At 44.9% G+C, this 26,477-nt stretch overlaps 1 protein-coding gene across 2 annotated transcripts in view; it reads left to right on the plus strand.

Annotated features, from left to right (window-relative positions):
- LOC147659395 (la-related protein 1-like) overlaps positions 1-26,477 on the plus strand; it is a 784,977-nt gene that overhangs the window by 41,652 nt on the left and 716,848 nt on the right. For both annotated transcript variants that reach the window (XM_086951772.1, XM_086951771.1), the window contains exon 2: positions 9,216-9,280. In XM_086951772.1, the coding sequence (XP_086807898.1) occupies positions 9,216-9,280 (65 nt within the window). The remainder of the gene's footprint in view (positions 1-9,215; positions 9,281-26,477) is intronic.

The following is a 26,477-nucleotide window of genomic DNA, read 5'->3' on the forward strand; positions in this document are numbered from 1 at the left end:
CTAGAACTTACAGCAACCCCTCCAACCATTCCTCCCAGGCAGTGTCCAAGGTCTACAAACCACCTGACTGTGCTTCAACAGGAGGTTCTATCACATCTACAAAAAGATGCTATTCAATTAGTTCCTTTAGAAGAACAAGGAACAGGGGTTTACTCGCTGTACTTTCTAATTCCCAAGAAGGACGGAACACTAAGGCCAATTCTAGACCTCAGGCCCCTCAACCATTATATACAATCAGATCATTTTCATATGATCACTCTACAACAAGTGCTTCCACTGCTGCAACAAGGCGACTTCCTTACAGCACTAGATTTAAAGGACGCCTACTTCCATATCCCCAAACATCCTGCTCACAGAAAGTATCTCTGGTTTGCACTGGAAGGACAACACCATTAGTTCAAAGTCCTTCCATTCGGAGTGACAACGGCACCACGTGTATTCACAAAGTGCCTGGCAGTGGTAGCAGTACATCCCAGAGGACAACAAATACATGTCTTTCCTTATCTAGACGACTGGCTCATAAAAGCCAAGTCATTCAATCGGTGTGTACAACACACACATCAAACAGTTCAAGCGTTGCACAACTTAGGGTTTACAATAAACTACACCAAGTCGCACCTGCAGCCTTCGCATGTACATCAGTATGTAGGGGCTACACTAAACACGTCTAAAGCCTAACGTATCCCAGTCTAGCCAGGATACAAAGCATTCAAGCCTTAGTCAACACTTTTCAACACTAACAGTCTCTGCAAGCCAGGATATTAATGAGACTTATAGGCATGTTGGCATCTTGCATCTTCATAGTACCACACGCAAGATTGCTAATGCGTACACTACAAGAGTGCCTAGCACAACAGTGGAACCAAGCTCAAGGTCCGCTAAAAGACCTGCTGTTGGTCGACAGCCGCACGCATCGCTCTCTGCAGTGGTGGAACACCAAAAACTTGACAAAGGGTCAGCCGTTCCTCGGGCCTGTTCCACAAGTAGTGCTCACAACAGACGCATCCCTCACATGGTGGGGTGCCCATCTCCTACATCACACAACTCTGGGTCAATGGACCAATCAACAAACTGTTCCATAGCAACCATCTAGAGCTGTTGGCAATATTCTTAGCACTCAAGACTTCAACTTCAAGTACAAAACAAAGCTGTCCTAATCCGGACGGACAATGATGGCCATGTACTATATACAAAAACAGGGGGGACACTCTCTGCAACTGTCCCAGCTTGCACAGAACATTTGGAGATGGGCCATTCCTCGAAACATACATCTGTTAGCGGAAAACTTACCAGGAGTTCACAATTAAGTTGGCAGTCATAACAGATTCATGAATGGGAACTACATCCGTAAGTTCTTAAACCATTCTTCCAAAGGTGGGGGCACCCACTCATAGATCTGTTTACCACCCACGAAAATGCGAAATGCCCAGCCTTCGGCGCCAATTTCCACACCCACTGTCAGAAGGCAATGTGATATGGCTGAACTGGTCAGGCAGATTTGCGTACGTTTTTCTGCCTCTCCCACTCATTCCATTAGTAGTGGGCAAGCTCAGACAAGAGTCTCACATTGATCCTAGTAGCTCCCACATGGGCACGCCACCCGTGGTTCACCACACTACTAGACCTCTCTAGTTCCACATCAAAAGCTACAGCTCGCATCCTCCCTACTAACACAGAACCATGGAGAAATCAGACACCCAGACCCTCTGTATTTGGGGATCTGGCTACTGAAGTCTTGGTTTGGTTATCTAAACCTACCACTAGACTGTATGAACATCATTAAAGAGGCTAGGAGACCTACTACCAGAGCATGTTATGTTGCTAAATGGAAAAGATTTGCCATTTATTGCAACAATAACCAAATTGATCCCCTGGATGCTTCCATCCAGAATATCATTTGCTACCTTTTACATTTGCAAAGGTCCAACTTGGCATATTCCTCCTTACGCCTGCACCTGACACCAATTGCAGCCTATTTACAAAACAGGCAACATCTGTCTCTCTTCAGAGTACCTGCAATCAAAGCATTCATGGAAGGATTAAAAAGAATAATCCCACCCAGATTGCCACCTTCTCCTTTGTGGAACCTGAATCTTGTCCTTACAAGACTCATGGGGCCCCCTTTCGAGCCTCTACATAAATGTGAACTGCAATTCCTAACATGAAAAACTGCTTTGCTTGTTGCCCTTACTTCTCTCAGAAGAGTAAGTCAGATACAAGCTTTCACTATACAAGAACCATTTTTTCAAATACATCCTAACAAAGTGGTTCTTCGATCTAATCCAAAATTTCTTCCAAAGGTCATCACTCCTTTTCACCTAAATCAATCTGTAGAGTTACCTGTGTTTTTCCAAAACCCAGACTTTGTAGCGGAAAGAGTTTTACACACATTAGATGTTAAGAGGGCTCTTATACTATATTGATCAAACTAAATCCTTTCGAAAGACAAAACAGTTTGTATCTTTCTCTCCTCCACACAAAGGCAACCCCATCTCCAAAGGTGGGATTGCAAGGTGGATTGTAAAGTGTATACAAATATGCTACATTAAAGCTAAACGTACATTAACACTTCCTCCTAAAGCGCACTCCACTCGCAAACTAGGAGCCTCTATGGCTTTCTTAGGAAACATACCCCTAGAGGACATATGCAAGGCAGCAACATGGTCTACACCACACACATCACGAAACACTATTGTGTTGACATGCATGCCAAGCAGCAAGCTGCAGTAGGCCAAGCTGTCCTTAGAAATCTTTTTCAAACTACTGCAACGGATACAGGTGACCACCGCTAGGTCAGACACTGCTGCACAATCAATGCATAGTGTACAATCTGCAGCTCATATGCCTTGAACGGAAAATGCTACTTACCAGTATGCATCTGTTCTTGGCATGTAGAACTGCAGAGGTGTACACGCCCTCCCGCCTCCCCGGGACTTGTATCCATTCCAGTTTTTTTCATCTTACTTAGATGCACTCGCATGGACATCCTTTTTCAGGTCGAGCCTGTCAGTGCGCTTCCGCATTGAGCTTGCAAGAGATATTGGGGCTTAACCAGAGCGTAACCATCGGCAATTGTATAAGGTGCTCGTGAATAAAGCGCGTGCACGTCAAAGCCACCAGCCTCCCTCCCACAGGCATCTGAAGCTGTGCGCTCTGCCTCAGGCATTTCTCCTCCCCCTCACAGCAATGCCAAGAGCTTGTTAATCGGGTCACCTCATTAATTTCCCTGTTTTCATTTTCACCTTAGTGCCTCCCCTAAACTTTAAACGTCTATGCACTAGTTTTCATAACAACCACAGCTCCGTTTTACGTTGTATACCATGTTCTGAATGTCTTGACTACATAACATCTACTTCCCTTATTCCCTGCACCTTCTTTCTTTGCGTTAAGTTGCTGTTCGCCTTCGCAATCTACTTTATTTTTTATTTTTGTAGCACTATACAGTACACCTTGCTCATTGTTCTGGCATTTAACTTCCTTCAAGATGGCCACCGTCGTCCCTCTTCCCCCTCCCCTTTTCACCACATCACATGCTGAGTGTCGCGGCTTCATTATCCGGTTTGCCGTCTATGACTCACTCAGACCCACATTCGGCTGTAGCAGTCACTAATGGAAGTTGCTTGAGCATTGACTCAGTGAGTAAACTGACACCCGTTTTGGCAGCTCCATTGCGTCTAAGCCCTTAATTAATGAGACCTTACTGTTGATTCTCAGGTTTGCCGTCACCACCGCATAACGGAAGCTGCAACTAACTTCAATGCCCAAATTTCCTTTTTAAGGGATTAATCACAAACCCTTGCAGGCTCCCGGCTTTTTCATTCCTTTTCGGCACCCCGGTTAGAGTTCCTAATCCCATGGGTTCCTTATTCAGAATGCGCCTACTCTCCACCCTAACCGTGCCCCCTTGTAATTGCAGGCTTCCAAATCGGGGCTTACTGCTGGAGATAAATTGGCAGTTTGTTTTTACAGTTGTTTTGCGGCTTCTGTGCTAGGCTGCGACTTCTACCGCGTGAGGAAATTACTCTCCTCCTCCAAAAATGCTGCCAGATGAAAACAAAACCCCCCACAGTTCCGGCAAAACTCACGACTCAACGCGGCTACCTCCGTAAGTGGCTCTCGTGGACAGAACAAATGTTCAGATGCCGATGTCCAGAAAAAAGCTCCCTCCGTGAACGAAAGGCTCCTGCTGTGATGGAACAGATGCTTACGTTTCCTGGCGTTTGCGAGGGCACTGGTGTGGCTTCTGCTGCTGCGGGGTACTAAGGCGGCTCCCGCCGCTGTAAATAACTCTCGCGGCTCCTGTACCCCACCCCCACCCCCCAACCCCCTCCCTTTGCGGGAACACTGACACGGCTTCTGCCGCTGCGGGGGCAGTGACGCGACTTGTACTGCTGCCGGGCGCACTGGTGCGGCTCCCATGGCTCCCGTGGCTTCTCCCCGCCTTTAGAGAACGTTTGCGCCCCACTGCAGAGGGACCTCAACGGGCCAGCACAACCTCCGACTGCGGCGTCCTCACTTGCCCACAAAGCAGGGGCGGTCTGGGTCAAACCGTGGACTGGACTAGAGGACAAGAAGACAGAGGATCCAGAGGGAAATCAATAACCCCAGCTCGAGGAGTATTTAGAGATGTAGCACAAAGATTGTAACACAAATAGAGAGCCCCTAGCCAGAATGTTGTGCCATGCCAGCAGTCCCAGCGCCGTCCAATTACTCCCCAGACTCCTGCAAGGCAGGCAGGGAGAAGGAGCAAGGGGATGTGAGAGACTGCCTGAAAGTAACGTACCCCCAGTAACTGCCTAGGCCTCAGCCGCCTCGACTTGCAACTCTCCTCTCCTCACCTCCCGGCACCCGCTCTCTGGACACAGCGCAGAGCGCTAACTTTCGCGGCTGTGCTGCACCACGCCTCCGAGAGGCTCCACTCCGCTGATAAATTAGATCAAATGCCAGCGTTAGGGGCACAATGGTGGTGGCAGCGGCTCCTTGCTGCACTTGTGGCATGCGGCTCTCGGTGTCAGCGGACAACCCGGTCTGGACTTCAACCTCTCTGTCTGGAGAGGGATGGTACCAGAGTCTTTAAATGGATGGCAATTGGCATATGCAAGGTCGTTCGAATAGGCATGTTGATGCCACGTCCAAGTGCTGCAGTTTTGCAGGGTTCTGTTCAGGGACAGAGGGGTTCCATAGAGGTTTTTGTATGATCATCCATTCCCCCTAAAGATCCAGACTCTCGTAGTTTTCTGTCTGCTTCAGCGAAGAATTTGCTGACCTGTGCTAGGACTTTTTGAGGGACAGATGTATATATGAATAGTAGTGTTTCCTTGCATGATCTTATGTTTCATAAGGATAGGTCTCATGTACCTGTCTGTTAGGAATTTGGGAAGCACCATACGATGTGGGCAACTGATTTGGAGTGGTGGTTACACAGCCTACATTGTTCCTGTGCCAGGTCCCAGTTATTCCAGAGTGCTCTGCACTGCCTGATGGGTTTATTCAGAAGCCTAAATTAAATAATATTCTTAAATGCATGCTTTCTAATTGCTGCTCTCCAGTATGGTTGGCAGAGAAAGGTTTCATGGGATATTACAAGCTCCTCTGCACCTCTAATGCTTCTTGCCTTGGTTAGGTCAAAATCCCTCGAGGCCCCCTTAGCTTGTGCCTTTACTTAGCTTTTTAGCTGTGCATTGCTGATTTGGAGCGCCGTCAGATGTTCGATCCAGTTGACTAGCTCAGCTCGTCATCGGCTATGGTGCTCGTATGCTGATGACTAGCTCAGCTCGTCATGTAACGCGGTATTTTCAAAAACGCTGCACACAGCGGGAAAAGCCGCCGCAGCGATGCGGTTAAATGTTGAAGCGGCTAGTTCCAGGCACTTGTCTTGTCCAACAACATTGCCACAAGGGCACCTCACAGGGGCTCTGGGTCGGCCTGACTCACCTGAAAGTAGTAATTGTCTTTTTTGTATGCTAAGTCCATGCTTGCGAGGTTAAATTCCAGGTGTGTTAAAGTGCACTGAGTGTGCTTTGGCATGCCAAATACCTTTTTATATGACAGTGGTTCCGCTCTCACGCCTGTTAGCTTTCCAGGAAACGGCAAGGTGGCCAAAACTTTGTGTTGGACACAATCTCTCACCTCACACTAGCCACCAGACTCCACGATGCTGGCATCCAAGAAAAGGCCCTAGACTTGATATGCTCATTTCTAACAGGCAGAACTCAGCGAGTCCTACTCCCACCCTACCTCTCAGAACCAAATAAGACCAGATGTGGAGTACCCCAGACATCCTCACTCAGCCCCACACTGCCAACGTCTTTATGGCCCCCCTCGCAATTATCATCCGAAGCCACGGGTTCAACTTAGTCTCCTGCGCTGACGACACCCAGCTCATCCTCTTCCTCCCCAAGGAACCCAACATCACCAGGCACAACTTCCAAGAAGAGAGGGAAGCCGTTGCCACCTGGAAGGAGGACAGCTGCCTGAAACTTAACTCCAAGAAAAGTCCACCTCCTAAGCATTGGACACCGCCTGGTGGCCTCCTGCCCTCAGGATCCCCCCAGCCCCCAACAGACCATGTACGAAACCTCTATCCTCTGCCTGCTTCAACACCCTCCGCATACTCCGGAAGACCTTCAGATGGATCCCCTCCTAATCCAGAAAAACTGTCACACACTCCCTCATCACTAGTCGATTGGACTACGGCAACACCCTCTACGCCGGAATCAACAAAAATTCCTTTGCAAGCTCCAGAACGCTGCAGCCAGACTGATCCTGTACATCCCCCACCACAGCCACATCTCCCAACACCTCTGCGACCTCCACTGGCTCCCCATTGAAAGACTAATCTTAAAGTTCCTAACGCATGCATACAAGCCCCTTAACAACATCACACCAGCATACCTAAACAACTGTTTCTCCTTCCACGCACCCAAGAAAAACCTCCGATCAGCCGACCTCTGTGGCCACCATTCACACACCTCTACAAGAGCAGAATGAGTGGAAAATCCTTCTACCCTGCTGCCGAAGCATGGAGTGACCTCCCCCTCCATGAAAGCCCTACACTGCTTCAGTTCAGCAAAGACCTCAAGACTTCTTTTCAGATGACCACAGAACCCTACGGAGCCGCCTTGAGACCCTCGCGGGTGTGTAGCTGCGCTTACAAACGCTGATTGATTGATTGTGTATACTCTATGCACTTGTGGGTAGGTGAGATCATATGGGATTTGTGCAATTGTTTAATGAGAATATAATCGTGGTATTTGAACCTTTCCCACTGTCTCCGCTGCCAGGATATTTTTGTACGCCGAAGCTTCAAGTTCTGAATGGCCATGGCAAATATAGCACTCAAGATTTCTGTACATTTATTCTATAAAACCTAAACAAAATTGGTGTTCTTTGTGGATGATTTTCTAAACTTATTTAAGCCCTGCAATGCAAATCAAGTCGTATAACGTGGAACTGTTACCTGCAACTTAATGTTTTCGTCAGCCGGTAAATAGACAAAACGTCATATTAGAATTAAAAAGCGAGCCCAAAATAGTACTAATGCGTGAGGGAGTTTCACCTTTTATCCTGGGTGATGGATGCATCTTTCACCACAGCCCTCCTTGCCGTTCAGGAGGCGATAGGCATGACACTGAATCTAATTGAGTGATACCCACAGAACTACCTTTTTTAACTGCTAAGAGGTAGGTATTCTTTGAGGTTTCTTTGGCGCAAGTGAAAGTGCGAATTCTTTTCACCGTTTGCTGAAGAAAAGGAGCAGGATCTTTTCTTTTTCGCAGCGACTCGCGTTATTCCGTTACAATGTCTTATGGCTTTCTGAAACTTGTTAGTTGCTTCCAAGAGATGTGCCGGGTCGTTTACATGTTTTGTTACTTTTCTTTTCTAGTGGGAGTGCCCTAGGGGAGGACCCATCCTAGCGCTGTCAAGTAGATCCTGTTGGCAGGCTCTCGATGCGGGACCTGCTGTGCCTGTGGAGGAACAGCTTGCCTCTTGGCTCCAACCGGGTGGGGGTGGGTGGGCGCTGGACGGGGAAGGAGGGGGGGGGGGGGGGGGGAGGAAGAGTAACAAGTGTGACAGGTTTTTTTTTTTTTAAGTAGTCTTAGTGCCTGCCCGCTCGGAATTTCTGGCGAGGGTCTGCCCCATTACCAATCAAGAACGAGCGGGAGTGTCTTATTTGCATAAAAAAAACTGCAGTTAATTTTATTTTTGCGATCGTGGTGAGTACCGGAAGCCTTTTAAGGTTCCTGGGTGAAGTAATTGCTTCATAATCGCACCAGTTGTCAGGACATCAGTTCTGGTTTGAGCACTGGCACTACATAGGACCCTGCAACGCACATCTACAACATTTGCGCTCTAGTTATTTATAGTGTCGAGATTTGACTTAGTGCAAAAAGACAGATGGTGGACGGAATGGTGAACAAATCGAACATTAACCCCCCGTCACAGATCTGGGTTAAATCAATTGTTTTTTTTGTTCTTAGATCAGGGATTGTTGACGGCCATTCACCTTGCTCTCTTGTCAGTGTAACCTCCACGTCCCGTCCCTCCCAAAAACTGGTTGTGTGCTTATACTTTCCAATGGAAAAGATATGTTTGAACTGATAGCGCTCTTTTTGTCTAAATAAATAACTATTCTCTCTAGGTTCATTGGTCCTAACATCAGGTTTGGTAATTGCAAGTTTTAAAGATGTGAACCCATCAAACGCTAGCGTAACGTGCGTTTTTGTCGTATTTCCTTTTGGGTAGATAACAATTGAAATGCGAATAACAGCATGTTCTATCCTTCTCCAGTGGCGCCGAAGGAAACTTACCTAAATTTGGTTTACATAGTACAACGTCTACCAAAGACTAACCCCAGCCTGCTGTCACTTTCCATCACGATCTTTTTTTGTATGAAACTGCTAACCCAAATATAGCTTTGTTTCGTGGTTCGTGAAGTTGATTAAGTTTTGCAATACAAAGATCGGACGTGACTGAACTTACTTCATCTGGTTTGTCATTATTTAAAGGTACTTCAGCAGACCTGCTGATAACTACTTCTGTTGCTCAATTGTTATCTGGAGTATGCTATGGATTGTAACGAAAAGTGATTTACATCTTGGAAGCCTAACACGCAAGAACTTGTTTAATTGATATGAAATGTTGATGCGAGAAGGTATGCTGGTGCCAGTTTTTCCCACTGTTAAATCCGTTTAACCGATGTTTCTTTTGTTCAGAGCCCCTGGCGCCAGCAAAGGTGGTCAGAGCTGGAAACCCTCCACGCCCAAGGAAAGGAACTAAGGTACAGTCACTTTAAGGTCTTCACTTCGACAACTGCATGGCTGAGATTGGAGCGAAAGCTGGGTGTAGAGCATTGGTTCGCTTTGCCCTGTGTAGCTTCTTGCTGGATACTTCGGAAGTATTTTTTCATTTGGCAGTCATAACTATCCTTGCTTATATAGTAACTGCAGCAGTGCTGGCCTTCCACTTGTAAAATTGTATTGGTATCACATGCACGTTTCATAAGCCTTGAACACTCTAAAAGCACAAGCTCACCCTTTACCATTGAGACCTAAACAGCTGGTCAGATTAATGGTTTCCAGTGAAAACCGAACTAGATTACCCTGTTTTAACATACTAGTGCATATCAAAGTGCAATTCTTTTAGATGTTCACGGGTGTGTGAACATGGTTACTAAATATGGGACATTTTGGTCAAAAGCATTGGGTTCTATAAAAGTTAGCAAGACACCCACAAATATTTAGAAGTCGAAATTCTCTAAATGTGCTATTGGTAGTATACAACTTTGCCCGCCACTGTGTGAAAACTTAGTTTGCCTTTTTTGTATAAGTGTATTTTTTCCCCAATCAGTTACATTTCTCTAGGGATCACCGTGAACTAGTAACCCCCATTCTTGCCTTCCATATATATTGGCCTATATGGCCGTCCTTCTTGACTACTTTTTACATAATTTCTCTTCTTGATCTTTCTTGCATCCCTTTTCACTGTGGCACTGTAATTAATTGCACCAGACTCGCATAAATTGTGTAGGGTGTCTTCAGAATATCGATCTGGTCTGCATCTTTTCCATGTGGGCTGTCACCACGTCAATGTTATTGAATATCGTCTTGTAGTTTATGCAAAACATGTGGCCAAATCTCACTAGAGATTTTGTACTTTATAACAAGGAGCTATCAAAGGTTCTCAGCGACCTTGTTAGTTAATGAGTTGACTGTGGCACAGAGGGACTCTACCCTAGGCTATCCCACGCCCCTCTGTGGTAGTTACCCATTCTCTGCATACCTAAGGATGCAAGTAGTGTTTGGCAGGGAGAAATATCCATATTAAATACTTTTTTTAAAAGAGCAAGAATATTCGATCTTGATCCGGTCTGCGTGATCAATCTTAATTGGACTTTAAACACTCGGTACTAGACGCCCTGTGTCGGGCTAAATCTCACTTTATTCCAGAGTTACCCTAAAAGGGCTAGCTTAATGTCTCATTTCCAAGAGTAGTCACACTGGCTGCCTGGATTTTGTAATACATGCAGTCCTGCTGTGACTATTGGACGCCTCTGTAGAATACATTGCAGCAGTCCTTCCAATCTGCAGTGATTCTGAATTTGTCAGATGTTCGAGTCTTTAAGGAAAGTAAGTAGTTCACTTGCAAGCTAACGAGGGCCTCAGTGGAAAGTGCTAACGAACCTGAAGTCCAGATCCTGCAGGAGATTGTTGGGTTGGGGGGGGGGGGGCGTGGATAGTATACATGCATAGAGGGTTCTCAGTCTGCACTTTTAATCCGTAGGTTTGTTGGATTGTTCATATTTTGCTTCTGCGCACCACAGCAATGTCAACCCACTTACCCATCACTTTGAGTAACTGCACAGAGCATGTGCATATCTCCGTAAGCAATTCCCTCCTTCAGTGACGTTTTTTTCAACGTGCGCTCTTGAAATTTTGTTGCATATTATTCATAAAACTATTTTGCTTATAATTTAGGTGACCATTTAAATTGTGATTTGCTTCCAGTTGCCTTTGTAGGTCGAGCCTGCTAGACCACGCATGCGATGTCACTTGCAAGAAATTGTGTGCTTACCAAGAACATACAGTGACTTAGAACCCGCTGATTGCTTACCATTGGTTGGCTTTACTATCACACTAGTTTGCCTGCTTCTTACTTGTCTTCACAACATTGTTCGACCCTGCCATGGAGCATAGGCTTTTTACCATCTTTTTTTTCTTAGGTTGACTTTTAAACCTCCACTTGTAAAATAGTATATTTCCACTTATATTTAACTGATAAACATGCACTCATTTTGATGCTTGTGTTTCAGCAAATTAAGCAGCCAAATATAACCGTACATCCACAGGTAAATGTATATTGATGTAAAGTAATTTTAATGAAATCTCATCCGGTAGCTCCCCATGTGTTCTATTTTTCTATCTGGCCAGCTGTTGGCCTGGAATTGATTGAAAAACTGCATGGAAAGTCCTCAAAAGCCGCCCAACTTCTTGTATTTTTCAATTTTCAAAAAAATAAATGCAGACAAGTCTGTATTCATCTGCTAACACTGAAAACTAGGAGCCTTAGTTATAATTAACCAATCCTCTATTTAAACATTTGCTTACATAAGACCTCCAGTATATATATTTCGAAATGTAGCTTTTCTAGTAGCTAATTCCTTGGCTGGCAAGATTGGTGAAATGCGATTGCTGTTCTCATTTACGGACTTCAGTTTTTCGTAATAGTTCTCGCTCTAAACCAATAAGTCAGTGATTCTGGGTTTTCTGGATTGAGTAATTTCCCTTCATCCTTCTGTCTCCAGGCTTAATCTCTGGCAAATAGCACCATAACTCTATATGTAAAATGATCATTAACCACTGCACCTGCCTTTTTTTTGTAGTTTAATAAAGATAATTTATTTGGATGGGCTCTCAAAATTAGCTAACCATGATTTCTGGAACTCTTAAATTGCCAGACACACAGACTCCAATTGCCTCCCTTGAGGACCGGGGGTGGGGGGGGGTGGGGGGGGGTGGGGGGGGGGAGGGTGGGGGAGGGTGGGGTGGGGAGGGAGGGGCGGGGGGGGGGGCTTTCGAAGTGTATGTCTGTGGTAGTTTCAGACTTAAAGGACTAAGTCAGAAGATTACATTTTTGACGAGGGTAAACCAACTTGGTGTAAACAACCACCCACTCTGTCGCAACCAGCCTCAAGTAGCGCTTTGGTCCCGGTCTACCGCAATTACGGACTATCAATAGCATTTTGTGATTCTTGGTGCTATTCCTGCTTAAAATATGAAGTCACCTCTCTGGGTTTCCCCTATTTAGATTTGTCTTTTTAGTGTCATTTTAGTTATTAAATTTACTGTTTTTCTAATTTGACGACACACTGCATCTTTGAGTGGGGTTGGATGGGGGGGGGGGGGGGAGTTAAAGCTGGCTGCCCTATTGCAGTTGAATTCTCAATTTCAACAATTTTGCACTTTGGAGTTTCCAGTAGATCACTTGTTAGCAGATGCATACCAGCTGGAATGGAACAATAAACTATTGTATTCCTCTCCTGCCCATACCCCTGAAGATCTGGGCCCAAATCATCCTAATAACCCCAGATTGGGCTACAACAGTGTTGTCAACCTTGCTGCCAAATGCCCTTCTATATAATCTATGTTGGGTCTTTCTGTATTTGGACCAGTCGTCCTTGTTTAAATACCCAGTTGTCATGAAGTTTATTGAAGGTTTGAAGCGTGTTCCCTCCCAAACTTTTGGAGATACTCCAGTTGGACCTGAAATTGATCGTGACGTTTCATATTTGTATGGCATTCAAGCCTATGCATAGTTGTGAGTGCCCTCTTGCTGCATGGTTGCCCCTAATTTTTGCTGAACTGCTGATGTACTTTGACTGAGTGTGCCCTGGGTTCCTGCTAATGCGGTACCCAGGGCCTAAGATCTTTCCCTAAAACTGCCTAGAAGACCAAACCCAATTGGCACTCTGGCCACAGGTCAGCCCCTGGTAAATGGTACCTCAGGTACCCTGGGCACTGTGACCAGGGAAGGCCTCCAAGGGCTGCAGCACTTAATGTGCCACCCTTTAGAGGTCCTGTACCTTTACACTCGCACACTGCAGGTGCTCAACCCCTTTGCAGGATGCATGTTTTGGTGCAGAACAAAGTGAAAGACTAGACATGACACACATCCCTGTGTGCCATGCCAACAACCCACTGCCCTGGCATGGATCAGTCTCCCCTCTAGTTGGGTGTACTATACCAGTGGTGAGGGGACAGGTGCATGAGCCCTGTGTCCCACGTTGTCTAAGCCAATACTTAGACATTGTAAGTGCAGTGCTGCCATAAAGAGTATATGGTGCTTGGAGTTTGTCATTACAAACTCCACAGTACCATAATGGCTGCACTGAGAAGTTTGGTATCAAACATCTCAGCACATTAAACCCACACTGATGCCAGTGTGGGATTTAATGAAAAATGTACACAGAGGGCATTTTAGAGATACCCCATGAAAAACGAACTACACTAGTGCCCAGGCTGAATGGCTACTTTCTGCTGCCACCACCAGACAGGTTTCTGGACCTGTGGGTTTAGAGCCTGCTGCTCTTGGGGTCCTGAAACAGCACAACCTGGGACGAGGCACCCCAGGATGGGCAGGGTCCACGAAGGGGAAGCTTCAAAGGCTTGCCGCCTTTGTGAGCTTCCCTAGGCCTTCTGCTGCTTCCAGCAACTGGTCCTGACCCCCACTTTGGGTGGGAGAACCGGCGGGAAAACCAAGTGAGGAAGGGATGTGCGCCCAGGGAAGAGAGGTGAAGCACAACTTTGACCACCATCTTGCTGATGCGGGGACCCAGCCAACCAGAGTGAGGCATATGGCCCCTTCACACTGGAGTGTGCCATAATGGAGGATGTACCCACCCCAAGGAATGGACTCATTGGTCCCAAGCTTTTGCTTACCTGTAAGACCGTTAAGTCTAGTATTTAGGGGCACCCCTGAACCTTGCCGCCTCCGACAAACTACAAGAAGGAAAGTAGGACCGAACAGCTGTGCAGACGCGAAGAGGAGAACGCCCACTGACTTGGCCCCAGCCCTACCAGCCTGTCCCCACCTCAAACCTGCAGAAGTGAAACTGGTGTGGCCTGCAGCGAGCAACCTCAAGAAACGACTACCTGCTTTGCCTTCCAAAGAAAAGTCTTTCTCCTGTGAATACCAGATTTGTTCACCCACAGACTCCAGCTCCGTTGAAATCTGCGAGTCTGCACCACTCTGCACCCGATGCTCATGGCAAGAGTTAGTAGCCCAAGACCACGAGGAGGTCTCCAGGGTGATCCTGACCAGAGATCCACTGATCCCTGGACTGCCTCCAGCTGACTCCTACAGCCTCAATCCCGAAGGTCCCCCCCAACCGTGACCAGGAGGTGGTAAGAACATCCAACAGTGTCTAACCAACCCGCAGCATCCCAACGTACGTCTCCAAGTGGTTGTCGCTCCAAAGACCTTCGCCCCCAAGCCTGCAGTGTTTGCAAACCGGAGACTCCCCATTGAAAGTCACAGGGCACCAGCACCCGGCCGCTCTAGTGCTGCTGAGGGTGTACCTTTGGTGCTATTTTGAACCCCCATTTGCCCTGAGCTTATGTCCAGGAACTTTGCCCCCACAACCTGTGGCCTGCCCGTGAGCAGCCACCAACTGGAGACCCCCCTGTCCCCTATTGGATAACATTGGGCCTCAGCACTCTGCGGCCTGCCTAGTGGTGCTGAGGGTGTAACAAGAGTGCATCCTTGACCCTAAGGGGACCCCTGAGTCTAACCCCAGAATCCCAACTCCCACAGCAAAGTCCTTGCCTGTTAACCGTTAACACGATTTCCTCCCATAGGATAACATTGACTGTTTTTCTATGAAAAAGTTTCCAAGTGTGAAGTTGGAAAATCTATAAAAGTCTTTAAAACTGTAACCAAATAACAAACTATTTTACTTGCATGTTTACAGGAAATGTCCCAGTGTAGTATCCATGTATACTACACTGTGTAAGAAAAGTAATCTGAAGTAATCTACTTGACATACTATTTAAAAGCCAATACAAAGTATATGTACAATAATTCAAAGCATTGCATGACTAGTATTTCTACTGTAATCAAAGATATATACAACTGCAATACTGCAATTCAAACGGTAATACTGCAATTCAAACGGTAATACTGCAATTCAAACGGTAATACTGCAATTCAAACGGCAATACTGCAATTCAAACGGCAATACTGCAATTCAAACGGCAATACTGCAATTCAAACGGCAATACTGCAATTCAAACGGCAATACTGCAATTCAAACGGCAATACTGCAATTCAAACGGCAATACTGCAATTCAAACGGCAATACTGCAATTCAAACGGCAATACTGCAATTCAAACGGCAATACTGCAATTCAAACGGCAATACTGCAATTCAAACGGCAATACTGCAATTCGGCAATACTGCAATTCGGCAATACTGCAATTCGGCAATACTGCAATTCGGCAATACTGCAATTCGGCAATACTGCAATTCGGCAATACTGCAATTCGGCAATACTGCAATTCGGCAATACTGCAATTCGGCAATACTGCAATTCGGCAATACTGCAATTCGGCAATACTGCAATTCGGCAATACTGCAATTCGGCAATACTGCAATTCGGCAATACTGCAATTCGGCAATACTGCAATTCGGCAATACTGCAATTCGGCAATACTGCAATTCGGCAATACTGCAATTCGGCAATACTGCAATTCGGCAATACTGCAATTCGGCAATTCGGCAATTCGGCAATTCGGCAATTCGGCAATACTACAATTCGGCAATACTGCAATTCGGCAAAGTATAAACAACTTAAATGTGCCAGGCTTGCTTGGTTCTAGAAAATAAAATAACTAAAATAATGTTCGAGGCATATGAGCTGTAGATCATATACTTGTGCATAGATCGCCATCTGGTGTTGGGCTTGGATGTTTGCACTTTGTTTTTGTCTTACAAGAAGTCTTTGTAGTCACGAGATAGGTGACTCTTCCTTAGGGTGATAGTGTGCATGGGCATCAACTGCATCTCCAGATTGTATTTTATGCCATTAGGTTCGGATGTGAATTGCTGCGCTCTGGGTCGGTGTTTGTTGTCGAACCCCCTTCGATGCGCAATCCCTCACCTCTCGACGGTATTGTCTTGCTCGCGTTTGCCTTTCGACGCGCATCCTCAAAATATAAACTTATCGACATAGATCTTCGACACGGGCCGTTGGGTTTATCCGCATCCACCACGCCAGCAGTCAATGGTAAGGACTCCATTAAAATAAATGCCCTGGGTGTGTGCGAAGTTCCCACAAGGACTTACTCCAGGTTTGTAATCTCTGCCTCTCCCCAGAGCACGAGGACAAGAACTGCCAGGCCTGTGCAACTTTCAGGTCGAAGAAAACCATCTGTGACAGTCTGGCTCGACGTCACAAAATGTCCAGCCGAAGCAGCTCAATTTCGGACATCTTCGGAGCAGATCTCAATGTCCAGCCAGAACAAGAAGCTGATGGAGAGATCTGTCTTCGAAGCAAACTACTCTGACATTGAAAACTAGACAGTCACCTCAGCTCAGTGGTCCGTGAGTACCGAGACCTCTCTCCTAACCAAACCCAAACAAAAGGCTGTCACCTTCGCCTTCAGGCTCGGGTCGACACCAGCATCACATTTCAGGTGCCCTGCCCTCTGGCCCGGCTATGAAACCGTTAAAAAAGCCTTCCGGCTCGGGCTCAAGCCAAACCCATTCCGGTGCCAACAAGTCACCTCCGGCACCAAAGCTGGAGGTAACCAAAGCCACACCCTTAGTCTGCACCGAAAACAGCCTATATGCAGATGCCCTCGTCGAAAAAAAGACAAGCATTCAGAGCCGAAACTGGTTAAACAAACCTTCGGAGCTGAAAAAGGTCTGAGCCACAAACTCCTATACCCAAAACTAAGAGTCCAAGACCCTGCAGAAATCTTTAGAGGCAAAGTCAAAAGAACATTCTGACCCGAAGTCTTCGGCACCGAAAAAGGGCATTGTACCCAAACAAGTTTGTACCAGATTTTTCGGATCCAAAGCAAAAAAACACTACACATTGACGCAGAAACCGGTAAGGTTGTCGCCAAACCTCCTAAAAATGGGGAAATGGACACTTCAGAAGACTCTGAAATACCCATTAAACAGAAGGAAATGGGCACTAATACTTCTCCACCTCCCTCTCCTTCTACAGGTGAACCTAATTTGTTAATTTCTCCATCACACTCCCCACAACATACATTTTCACCTCAACGACAGGGTAATGAAGATGATCATACTAATGATGGGAACAGAGATCCAGATAGGGATGACGCACATACCATCCCACACGATACAGATCCTTGGGATTACAGTGCAGATCCCGATCCACACAATGACCCGGACCTCTATCCCTCACCACCAGATGACAATATTGGGTTTGCACAACTAATACGACGGGGTACAATTACACACTGATCCCTTAGAGGAAGAATTTTTATTGGAAACATTTGCACTCTCACAAAAGTCCACACACCCTGCCAATGCTAAAAGGCACGCTAAAACATGCACCAGAAGTGTTTAAAGACTCAGTCAGAGCCAGGACGCAACACCAGGGTGGACAAAAAATGACAGCTCCCAGTTACCCAGTGTACATCGGAGGTCAAGTACCTTTATATTCTCTTGTGGTGTCTAATTCACAAAGCACAGGAGTCTCCCCTCCTGATAAGGAATCACAACTCATCGACTCATCCGGGAAATGTATCGCGCCACAATCTGAAATTTATTGGTGGATGGTCAATGCCCAAGCTTTGTTGGCCAGATATGATGGCTCACTATGATGATGCAACATCTTTCTGACCAATATAAAAACAAAGCTAATCACCAACACATCTATCAAATGTGCACTCAATGCGCTGATACAGCATCTCGTGCCATTAATACCAGCGTTTTACTACGCAGGCATGCTTGGCTCCGAATCTCTGGATTTAAACAAGAGTTGGAATCCACTATTCTCAGTCAGCCCTTTGACCAAGAGCATCTTTTTGGGCCCACAGTCTGTCCATTTTTAGAGAAGATGAAAAAGGATACTGACACTGCCAAGTCCGTGGGGTCCTTGCAATGAACTTCCCCTAGAGGTTAATTTTGTTGCTCCTTTTACAGGACTGGCTTCAAAACTACTGTCTCAGAACATCCCTCTTCATCATATAAAAGTCCCAATCAAACTACCTCCTCCAGAGGATATTTTCGAGGAGGGTACAGAGGTAACAACGGGAAGGGAAGTGGTCGCGGTAACAATACCCGTAACTCCCCTACCACCAAGCAGTGACTTCCCTTCACTTCTGCCCGATTATCCCACTACTATTGTGGGACATCTCTCACGGCTCCTACCTGTCTGGAATTCCATCACAAAAGGCAAGTGGATAAGACCAATTGCCTAGAACTCACCTCCACTCCCCCTAATATCCCTCCCAAACAACGTCCAATGTCCGTCGGAACATCTGATTCTTAAACAAGAGGGTCTCGCTCTATTACAAAACATGTAATAGAAAAAGTCTCCTTACCTCAAGGCACAGGGGTTTACTCGCACTGTTTTCAAATTCCAAAAAAGGACGGCTCTCTCAGGCCAATACTGGACCTCAGACCGTTAAACCTCTACGTTCTGTCAGATTACTTCCATATTGTCATCCTCCAACAGGTGCTCCCACTGCTTCTACAGGGCGACTTTCTCTCCACTCTGGATTTAAAATATGCCTACTTTCATACTCCCATTCACTCCGCTCACAGGAAATATCTCCGGTTCGTGGTAGACGGTCAACACTACGGTTCGTGGTAGTCTGTCAACACTACCAATTCAAAGTCCTCCCGTTCGGGTTGAATACTGCACAGAGTCTTCACCAAGTTCCTTGCAGTAGTGGCGGCTCACTCACAAAGACAACATATTCATGTGTTGCCCTATCTGGATGACTGGCTCATAAAAGCCAAATCACACGGCAGCTGTGTGCAACACACAAAATAATCCAGTTGCTTCATCACTTGGGATTCACGGTGAACCTCACCAAATCCCACCTCCAACAGTCTAGCACACAATATCGAGGAGCTACAATAAACACCTCAAAAGCTCTAGCATACCCCAACGCCGCAGGATAAGCAACATGCAAGCTCTAATTTCAAATTTTTAGCCTCAACACACATTACCAGCTTGAGTGTTCATGCAGCTAACCGGGATGATGGCATCTTGCATTCTCATAGTCCCTTATGCAAGACTCAAAATCCGTCCCTTACAGGAGTGTTTAGCACGTCAGTGGAACCTGGCTCAAGGTCAGCTAACAGATCTGGTCTTGGTGTACTGCCGCAGACATCGCTCTCTGCAGTGATGGAACACACAACCTTTCCAAAGGGCAGCCGTTTCTCGACCCAGTACCACAGGTGGTACTAACTGACGCTTCGCTCACTGGCTGGGGAGCTAATCTTCAAAACCATACCATTCAGGGCATGTGGACCCCTCAGCAAAAACAATTCCTCATAAATTACCTGGAATTGTTGGCAATTTTCCTGGTGTTAAGATCCTTTTAACTCTATCTGGTAGGCAAAGCTGTTCTGGTCCGTACAGACATGACCGCAATGGACTACATACAGAAACGGGGGGGACACACTCTGCAGCTTTCACACCTAGCTTAAAGCATATGGAGATGGGCCATTCCACAAAACATACATCTCCTTGCGGAACACCTCCCAGGAGTACACAATCAGATTGCAGATCTGCTCAGTCATCCAAGACAGCAGATCCATGAATGGTAACTTCATCCTCAAGTTCTTCCATTCTTTCACATGTGGGGCCACCCAGAAATGGATCTGTTCGCCATACACCAGAACGCAAAATGCCCAAGCTTCGGGTCCAGGTATCCACACCCATTGTCCAAAGGCAATGCTCTACGCATCCAACTGGTGAGGCAAATTTGCTTATGCCTTTCTGCCTCTCCCACTCATTCCGTTAGTGGTTCTGAAACTCAAATGGCATTCCTTCACAATGATCCTGGTTGCTCCCACATGGGCCCGACAAACATGGTGCACAACCCTCGCGGAACGATCAGTAGTTTCGCATGAAAGCTACGCCTCTCACCCAAGCTTCTTACTCCGAACCATGGAGAGATAAGGCATCCAGATCCCAGTCAACTCAACCTTGCTATCTGGCACATGAAGTCTTAGAGTTTGGCTACCTCAATCTCACGCCAGTCTGCATGAACATCATTAAACGTTAGACGTCCTACCACCAGAGCATGCTATCCAGCAAAGTGGAAACGCTTTGTAATTTACAGTACAAATAACAATCAATCCACTAGATACTTCAATTCAGAACATAATCTGTTATCTCTTGCACCTACAACAATGTGATTTAGCTTATACATCTATAAGACTACATCTCGCTGCAATAGCAGCTTTCCTCCAAACTAGACAACACTTTTCTTTATTTCGAGTAACTGCTATCAAAGCATTTATGGAAGACTTAAGAATAATTCCACCCAGAGTTCCACCCTCTGGTGTGGAATCTAAATATTGACTCATGGGTCCACCATTTGAACCTCTGCACAAATGCGAATTACAGTTCCTCACTTGGAAAGTAGCCTTCCTAGTCGTGACCACATCTCTTAGAAGAGTTCGTGACTCAGTGGCAGAACAATCTCTTCACACGCTAACTGTTAAAAGAGCAATACTCTACTACATTGAAACAAAATCCTTTAGAAGGACTTAACAACTCTTTGTGGCTTTTGCCCCAATTCATAAGGGCAATCCCATTTCTAAAGCGGTGATTGCAAGGTGGATTGTTAAATGCATCCAAATATGCTATCTTTTTTTTTTTTATTTCAAATAATTTTTATTTTCCAATCAAAAATAAAAAGTACAAGACAATACAATAAGGATCAAAGAAGCATTAGAGATATTACAAATGATTCATCATATGCACAGGCCTGGTCAGGCAATCAAGAAGAGAAAATGGTGAGTAAATCATTGACTCACTGGTGTAGCGGACAAACCTAAGTAAACAAAAAAAAAAGACATCAGCAGTGGTCATGCAAATATATATATATATATATATATATATATATATATATATATATATTACCTACTGGCGGTCGCCAGTAGGTAGTTATAGTTAGGATAATTTTCAATGTTAAATCTCAACATTCTATTTTGAATAACTTTGGCGCCGGTTGACGAATCTGCCTGAAATTTTCAGGAAAATGGTCTCATGGCGGTCCGGTCCTTCCCTGAAAGTTTGGGGGGGATTCGTCAAGCGGGGGCCGAGATAAAAGGGGGGTCCCAAAACGCGTTTTCCCCATGTTAATTTCCATAGGGCGGTCGATTTCACTTTTAGCCCGAACGGCTGAATGGATTTCCACCAAACTTGGCAAAATTGTAGGGACTGGTAGCCCGATGTGCCTTTGCTATGTCTCAAGATATGTGCTCCAGTGGATTTTGAGTAATTTAGGTTCAAAAAAATATATATATCTATAGCCGCGCTCCCGTGCGCGCACGGGAGTGCGCTCCAGGCGCGACACGCGACTTGCGCGCAGGAAGCTGATTGGATCTCAGTTGTCTGTAAACATTCTAAACAGTGCGGAGCGGCCGCCATCTTGTGTCTCGGTAAAATCGAGACACAAGGAGTTTGAAAAAAAAAGGGGCAAATGACCATAAGGGGGAAGAGTAGACCCCCTCTGACCCCCTAGGTTTGATGTAGGGACTAAAATAGGGTCCTGCAGGGCATTAAAATTTTTTTTTCGTTTTGCGCGGGGATAGCCGCGCTCCCGTGCGCGCACGGGAGTGCGCTCCAGGCGCGACACGCGACTTGCGCGCAGGAAGCTGATTGGATCATAAGGGGGAAGAGTAGACCCCCTCTGACCCCCTAAATCCAGGACTATATTTATGAAGGCCTTGCGCTGTTAGTTTTGCGCTTCCTGTGCGTCAATTTTTGTGACGCACCAGCGGTGTAAAAAAATGCGCATTGTTATGCAATATTTAAAAAGTGACGCATCTATCTAGATGCGTCACTTTTTAAATATAGTGCAACGAGGTACATTTTATTACACTGCTGGTGTTATGCGTCACTTTTCTGTGCGCACTCCTTATGACGTTCCAGATGTGTCATATTTAATGTATGACGAATCATGTTGCAGATACAATATGGCGCAGAGTTTTAAAAAGTGACCCATGTACCTAGATGCGTCACTTTTTAAAAATAGCGTCAGGTATAATGTATGCAGAGGGGGTGTTCTCCCGCAAAAAGCTTTGTAATAGCGACGCAGTGAAATCTTTGAGATTTCACTGCGTCAGTTTTAGGATGCTGTTGCGTCAAAATCTTGTGTCTGCTTTACAGCAGGTGTTAGACTGAGGCAAGACCTTTCATATGCTGCTTTCCCCATTTGAAAGGACACATTACTGGAGTTGCGTCACTTTTGTGACGCACTCCAGCAATGCGTTACTTGGAATGTCATAAGGAGTGCGCACAGAAAAGTGACGCATTGCACCAGTAGTGTAAAAAAATGTGTTGCGTTGCGTTATATTTAAAAAGTGAGGTATCTAGGTAGATGGGTCACTTTTTAAAATCAAGCGCCACATTATATCTGCGTGAGGTATAATGCATGCAGAGGGGGTGTTCCCCCACAAAAAGCTTTGTAATAGCGACGCAGTGAAATGTTTGAGATTTCACTGCGTCACTTTTAGGATGCTGTTGCATCCTTTAAATATAGTGCAACGAGGCACATTTTATTACACTGCTGGTGTGATGCGTCACTTTTCTGTACACAGTCCTTATGACATTCCAGATGTGTCATATTTAATGTATGACGAATCATATTGCAAGGAGTTACAGATACGTCAGTATTTCTGACATATGTGTAAACATAAAAGTGATGCGAGGCCGGCGCAAAATTTTGACGCAATAGCATCCTAAAAGTGACGCAGGGAAATCTCATAGATTTCAGTACGTTGTTATTACCAAGCTTTTTGCGAGGGATTGCCCCCTCTGCATACATTATACCTGATGCAGATACAATATGGCGCAGAGTTTTAAAAAGTGACCCATGTACCTACATGCGTCACTTTTTAAAAAATAGTGTCAGGTATAATGCATGCAGAGGGGGTGTTCCTTGCAAAAAGCTTGGTAATAATGACGCAGTGCGTCACTTTTAGGATGCAGTTGCGCCAAAATCTTGCGCCTGCTTCACAGCAAACCTTTCACATGGTGCTTTTTCCATGTGAAAGGACACATTACTGGAGTTGCGTCACTTTTGTGACGCACTCCTGCAATGCGTTACTTTTGTGTTTAGAGATATGTCAGAAATACTGACATATCTGTAACTCCTTGCGAATTGATTAGTCATATATTAAATATGACATATGTGGAATGTCATAAGGAGTGCGTCCAGATAAGTGACGCATCGCTATTTTCACGTAGCGATGCGTCACTTTTCAGAAATGAGGCCTCCAGTTTATTCACTGTCATAAATTTCTTTTCTAACACTCACCTTCTTTCAGTCCTCCTACTTCACTTCCTTTCACCTCTCATACCTTTCTGTTCTTTCTTACTCATTCTCCTTTCAATTATCAATGCACTATATTTCACTTACTCTTCATTTTTTAAGATTATAGCTCTTTGATGAGAATTGGAGGTAGTTCTGAAAAGAACTTTTGGTTTTCTTCTTTTAACTGAAGAGGAACAAAAACAGGGAATAGAAACTGCTCAACAGGAGCAAAAAGAAAAGAAAAAAATTAGGGGTGGGAAGGGCAGTGATGGTTCTCTAATGCCCGAACCATGAGCAGGACACTTTGCTCCCCATAGGTGAGGAGTTGATTGCAGTATCTGCATCTGACGACCCCATGGTTGAATGCAGGTTGGATGTTTGCTACCTGCCCCTGAGATTGATCTCTTCCGGAAGAAGTTGCTCCTCCTGTTGATGTAGAGGCCCCATCTCTAGGAACCTCCTGTGCCAGAGCCCTGACACTTTCCCGGGCAAAATTCTGGGGGTGCCTGGTCTCCACATGTCGGATCATCGTAAAGTTCCCAAAAGAGTACTTTTTTTGGGGGTTACCCCGTGACAGGACCTTTTTGCAGATCCTGCACTCTACTTTTGGTGCATTCACCTTCTTCTGGTCTGCTGGGAATTTAAAGAATTTCCAAATGAAATGTCCCTTCACCTTTGGGGTAGGTGGCTCTTCATCAATGAAGTCATCTTCACTGCTGGATGATCTGGCAGCCATGATGAATCCAGGAATATGGAGCAGCAAAAAAGGCAGGTCTTTCAGTCACAAAAGTGAAAGAAGAAGTGAAGGAAATGGGTGGGGATTTCATTCATTGTAACAAAAAACTGTTAGCAACCAATGAAAAGTGTTATTTTAGGGTCACATGACCTGACGCGCTTACGATGCGCGCTCGGGTGCACTTCCGGGTGCGTTTACGCAGCGCGATCGTAGGCGCTTCCGGGGCGCACACGTGGCGCGATCGTAGGCGCTTTTGCGTGCGTTTAGGCGCCGCGCACGTATGCGCTTCCGAGGGCACGTACGTTGCGCGCCGAAGTGACGTCATCAATCTTTAATAGAAATGCATAATCATTTTCCATATTAAAAAAAACAAATTTTATTTGTATGGTACGAAATGTTTTGCATTATTATTAACTTTTCATTCATATTTTTTTTTCACGAACGACAGTTGCGCTCTGGGTGCGCTTTCAGATGAGCGCTCGGAGAAGCTTACAGGAGAGCTTAGCTGAAAGCTTCCCCGAGCGCGCACCCAGAGCGCAAAAAAAAAAATTATAAAAAAAATGAATACTTAAAAAAAACAGCAAATTGTAAAAAAAAAAAAGGTTAGAAACTCGATATACAAAGGAATTAGCATTTAAAAAACCTATGAAATACACTGAAAAAACCATAGGTTTCACACCAGTTATAGTTAGGAATTAGCATTTAAAAAACCTTTGAAATTCACTGAAAAAACCATAGGTTTCACACCAGTTATAGTTAGGAATTAGCATTTAAAAAACCTTTGAAATTCACTGAAAAAACCATAGGTTTCACACCAGTTATAGTTAGGAATTAGCATTTAAAAAACCTATTAAATTCACTGAAAAAACCATAGGTTTCACACCAGTTATAGTTAGCTGGAAATTTTACTGATATAAAACCATTGAAATTCCCACGTTATAGTTAGTCGGACTCACTATAACTTGCGCGTGCAATGCACTGCTGATGACGTCACATATTACATCACTCATGACATGGTCAGTGACATCACTCATGACATCACTGATGACACCATCCTTGTGACATAGTGACAGACCTCCTCTCAGTGTAAAGTAACCCTTGAGACACATATTTAAAAATAGAAACTGAAATTTTTAAAAAATGGACATACCTATATCAGTTACAACAAGCAATTCTGTACTTCCACTATCTATATACTCATCCACTCATTCACCAACAGTTCTATATAGTCACTCATACATATACTCACTCATCATATGAAGAGATACACCTATACATTCTGTTACACACCGACATTCATCCAAAAGTTACTCACACACATATTCACACGTGCAAATAAACTATTGAACAACCATTTATTTGAAAATAGAGTTATACACACACTTCCACCTTACTTCTATTGAAAATTACACATATTTATTCTCTTAAACAATCACTTATAGAAACACATACTTATTTAAACAGGAAATCTTACAATCTCTTACTCTCACATATACTCAGTTATATACATCAATATTCATATATACTAGATTAAAACATATGTAGTTACTGATAAAGACACTAGTGAGACAGTCATTCACTCACTAACAAACACATATAGACACTCATCCACCCATACAGTCCTGTACATATGCTGTCTTCAAAACACATACAAACAAAGAGTCAGTCACTCATGCATCTATGTGCTAAGTAATACCTCCACCAAACCATATAGACACTCATACTAATACTAATAAAAATATCAAATAACCCATATACATACGCATGTAGCTACTTATCAACACATGTAGCCACTTATACACAAAGTGAAACACTAATATATGTATTTAAACATAACTCACTAATATTTATTTTTCAGAAAGACACATATTCACTGGATGGTGTCATCAGTGATGTCATGAGTGATGTCACTGACCATGTCATGAGTGATGTAATATGTGACGTCATCAGCAGTGCATTGCACGCGCAAGTTATAGTGAGTCCGACTAACTATAACGTGGGAATTTCAATGGTTTTATATCAGTAAAATTTCCAGCTAACTATAACTGGTGTGAAACCTATGGTTTTTTCAGTGAATATATATATATATATATATATATATATATATATATATATATATATATATATACATCTCAATCCCTGCTACCTCTCGCCCGGAGCCCAGTACTGGAAACCGCTGCGCAGGAAGAAGAGAGGAGACCTC

Source organism: Lissotriton vulgaris, unplaced genomic scaffold, assembly GCF_964263255.1.
Source record: "Lissotriton vulgaris unplaced genomic scaffold, aLisVul1.2 SCAFFOLD_866, whole genome shotgun sequence".
NCBI lineage: Eukaryota > Metazoa > Chordata > Amphibia > Caudata > Salamandridae > Lissotriton > Lissotriton vulgaris.